Source organism: Aegilops tauschii, chromosome 1 (assembly GCF_002575655.3).
Source record: "Aegilops tauschii subsp. strangulata cultivar AL8/78 chromosome 1, Aet v6.0, whole genome shotgun sequence".
Taxonomy (NCBI): Eukaryota; Viridiplantae; Streptophyta; class Magnoliopsida; order Poales; family Poaceae; genus Aegilops; species Aegilops tauschii.
The window spans coordinates 257,681,763-257,685,311 of NC_053035.3; the positions used below are offsets into that span (position 1 = coordinate 257,681,763).

Genomic DNA, 3,549 nt, shown 5'->3' on the forward strand with positions numbered 1-3,549 from the left:
AATCCGGGGCCCCAATGCGGCTTACCTCCGGGCTAGAAAAGGACCTGGACTGGGCGTCGTCGGACGAGGTGTCCGTGCTGCAGACGCGCATCAGGAGCATGGTGGACAAGAACATCAAGCTTGTCAATGTGATCCAGGTGATGCTTTTTTCGTCGGATCCTTCCTTGCCAAAGCCGGACTTGCAATTTATGGGAGTTCGATCCGGCCAAGCACCAGGCCTTGCAACAATTCTTCGGCGCTACACACGAGGGCATCTGGAAGGTGCTTGTTAAGGCTAATGAGACGTGGCCAAAGACGGCCGAGGACCGGGGTACAACCTGACCCATCCCGCCAGTTCGGTAAGTTTTGCGTATTTCAAGGTGTATCCTTCACCTGTACATTCAAGGAAGATGTTTAAGCTTCTTTATTTGTCCTTTTAGGGCTGGACAAAGAAGGCGGAGCAGATCCATTGTCCGGCTCCGCTACCCGGAAACCCAGCAATCCCACTTCTGACGAAGATGCTGGTTCCGGCGCCCTATCAGGCGCCGGAGAAGAAGGCCAAGGAGACCAGAAGTGGCCTCCGCCGTCACGTCTGAAGACGCCGAAACCCACTCCTCCCCCACCGAGGACGAGGAGGAGGAGGAGGAAAGCAACTCTCCTCCTGAGGGGGGAAGGAAGAAAAGGGCGGCCTCCACGTATCTGCAGGCGGAGGTGTCCAAGAAGGGGAGAGCCTCCCTCGCAGACAACTCCCTCGCGGATACCTCAAAAATTTCATTTTTTTTGTGTGGTATATAATTTGATGCGTGAGGCCCATTCTAATTTTCAAATCATCTGGATATCTAAGTAGCTCTCAGCAAAAAAGACAAATTTGAGGTCTGTAAAAAAGTTTACTGTTCACGCAGTGTTCTGATTCAATTTATCTTTTTTTGCCGAGAGCTATTCAGATGTTTAAATTATCTGAAAATTGAAGCGGACCTCACGCAATAAATTGTCTACCACTGAAAAAATATTTGGAACTTTTTGATTTTTTTTTGAAATTTTTGTGTGTTTTTTTTCTGACTGGGTGCATATGAGCGTGGGCACCGAAACGTTGCACTTCTTTCTTGTGCGTATATTATGAAAAAACAAAGAAAACAAATGGAGGGGGCACAAATAGGTAATGAAGTCAACTTAGATGGCACATCACACCCTTTAGATAATACAGTATATAGAAGAGACAAGTATAGCAGAGATCGCGTGCACTCGTAAAATATACGAAGATGATAGCTACCCCTGAGCAGTAAAATAGGCACCACGCATTACAACTACTCTTACGACTTCTTCAATGATTGGTCGAATATGCTAATCCAACCAACTATTGAAACCCTTCCAACCAAAATATACATTTCTTGAGATGATTGATCTGTCCGCAGATCAACATAAAGTAAAATATATTAAATTTATAATTTCTGTAAACAAAATGCCCCCTCCGTAAGAACTAAACGCTACGCTACTGTACTAAAGCCACACCTTCATTGTCATTTGTAAGTAAGCAAAGCAGCCAGGTCGGACCCAATCAAACCCAAAGAAGGCAAGAACTTCCCCGGCCGTCCATGGCCACCTACCCCCTCCTCCTCCTCCTCCTCCTCCTCGCCGCCGTCGCCGTGGCGGCGGCGTCGTCCGCGGAGGACACGCCAACGGCGTACGAGATGCTGGAGCGGTACGACTTCCCGCGGGGCATCCTGCCGGAGGGGGTGGAGGGGTACGAGCTCGATCCGGACGGCGGCTTCCAGGTGTACTTCCCGCGGGAGTGCGAGTTCCTGCTAGCGAAGCAGTGGCTGGTCAAGTACGACACGCGCATCGCCGGCGCTGCCACCGCCGGCAAGCTCGCGGCGCTGCAGGGCATCTACGTCAAGGTACTCTTCCTGTGGATCCCCGTCGCCGAGGTCGACCGCGCCGGCGACCGCCTCAGCTTCTACATCGGCCCCGTCTCCACGTCCTTCCCGCTAAGCGACTTCGCCAGCAGCCCGCACTGTCGCGGCTATCACGACCGCGCCGCCGTCGCTGCGGCCGTCTCGTGAATCATATGCTTTTTACATGTGGGCTTCTGCTCGGTGATTTGCCTTGCTATTCATTAATGCCAGTGTTAGCTACTCCCTCTGTAAACTAATATAAAAACGTTTAGATCACTACTTTAATGATCTAAACGCTTTTATATTAATTTATGGAGGAAGTACTTAGCTACTGGTACTGGGGGAAATAGTATATTTCACATGGAAAACTCTATTGATACGGCTTGATCATTTGATCAAGACTCGCATGAGTCGTTGTTTCAATTAACCTTTGTACCATCGTGGATATATCAATGAGCTCTATACGATTCCAGTTTAGCATGAGAGCCATTGATGGCGTTTCGCAGGAGCCAGCGTTTATCTAGAATTTTCTTGAGATGTACTGGTATGTATTTATTGGTCACAGATTAGCTTATGTTAATTGTCTGTAAAGCCAGGCCTATCAGATGATCAGAGTCGCAATCCTTTAGGCCATCCGTCGATTCAAATCGATAGCTATGGACCATAATTAATGGACTTCCCTTGATAGTCAGTCCGAACTTCAGAATTTTTAAGCATGGCAAAACAACGTTTTTCTATTACGATTTATGTTGTCGCACGGTTGTCAATTTTTGTTAGTAAGCATGGCCAATCCTAACAAGAAACTAAACATGACGGATTGCCTTGCTTGTTAAATGAAATTGTCATCCTGGCGACAGCATATATATCTAGGACCGAAAATCTACATGTATGGGACTTTACAGGCTGTTACAGACTCCTTCCAAACTTAATAAACAAACCCCCCTGATTTTCATGGAGGTGGGCCCGCGTCCTCCCCTTACACCCAATCAAAAACTGCCACATCAAATCAATCATGTAAACTCCTGTAAAAACCTGTATGCGCTGATCTAGGACACATCTAAATATGCCGTACTTATTGCACATTTAAGTGACTTATCAAGCATAAAAAGAAAAAAGAAAAAGAAAATACCTACACATATCTTTGTGTAATATCTATGACATCGAACTTAGATGGACAATACGTATGTCACATCTTGATGTGTTTTAGCAAAATTGTTATGTTAATATGTAATAAAGGATTTGTTCCACTAGAGCCGACACTAGGACCCGAGTTCTTGTTATCTTGATCAAATATTGAGCCTACTCAACCTCCCGATTGAGGGAGGGGGGAGGGTATGGGACCCCTCTTGGCCTACTACCATTACCTCAGACATGCCCAGGGGTCACATAGTTCGGCCTTTCCATTTGTAGTGTGTGTTGGTGTGCAACCTGTAAGTGAAGCAGTGTGTTGCGTTGTACTACTGTTGACGTTTTGGCAGTTTAAGGGCGTGTTCGGTAGTCCTCCACGTCTGCTAACTCCCCAACTCCGTCACGGCCAGCCAGTAGCCAACTTCTCGCGTCAAATCCTAGAGTGGTTGATCTATTCGGTGCGCTAGGGTCTACTCGCGAGTTGTGTAGAAGGTTGGGCCTCATCGGTCGCTGGCTTTATTGGGCTATGGCCTGGGAAAAGGAATAGTGG

General features: G+C 47.4%; 1 protein-coding gene across 1 annotated transcript; it reads left to right on the top strand.

Annotated features, from left to right (window-relative positions):
• Positions 1 to 1,432: 1,432 nt before the first annotated feature.
• LOC109734525 (uncharacterized) lies at positions 1,433 to 2,351 on the top strand. The gene has a single exon (XM_020293732.4). It carries the CDS (start codon positions 1,572 to 1,574, stop codon positions 2,037 to 2,039), a length of 468 nt encoding a protein of 155 aa, XP_020149321.1. The 5' UTR covers positions 1,433 to 1,571; the 3' UTR covers positions 2,040 to 2,351.
• The last annotated feature ends 1,198 nt before the right edge of the window (positions 2,352 to 3,549 follow it).

Bases quoted from the DNA above. Each gene is read 5' to 3' on its own strand.
- LOC109734525 (XM_020293732.4), top strand. From the start codon at position 1,572: ATGGCCACCTACCCCCTCCTCCTCCTCCTCCTCCTCCTCGCCGCCGTC.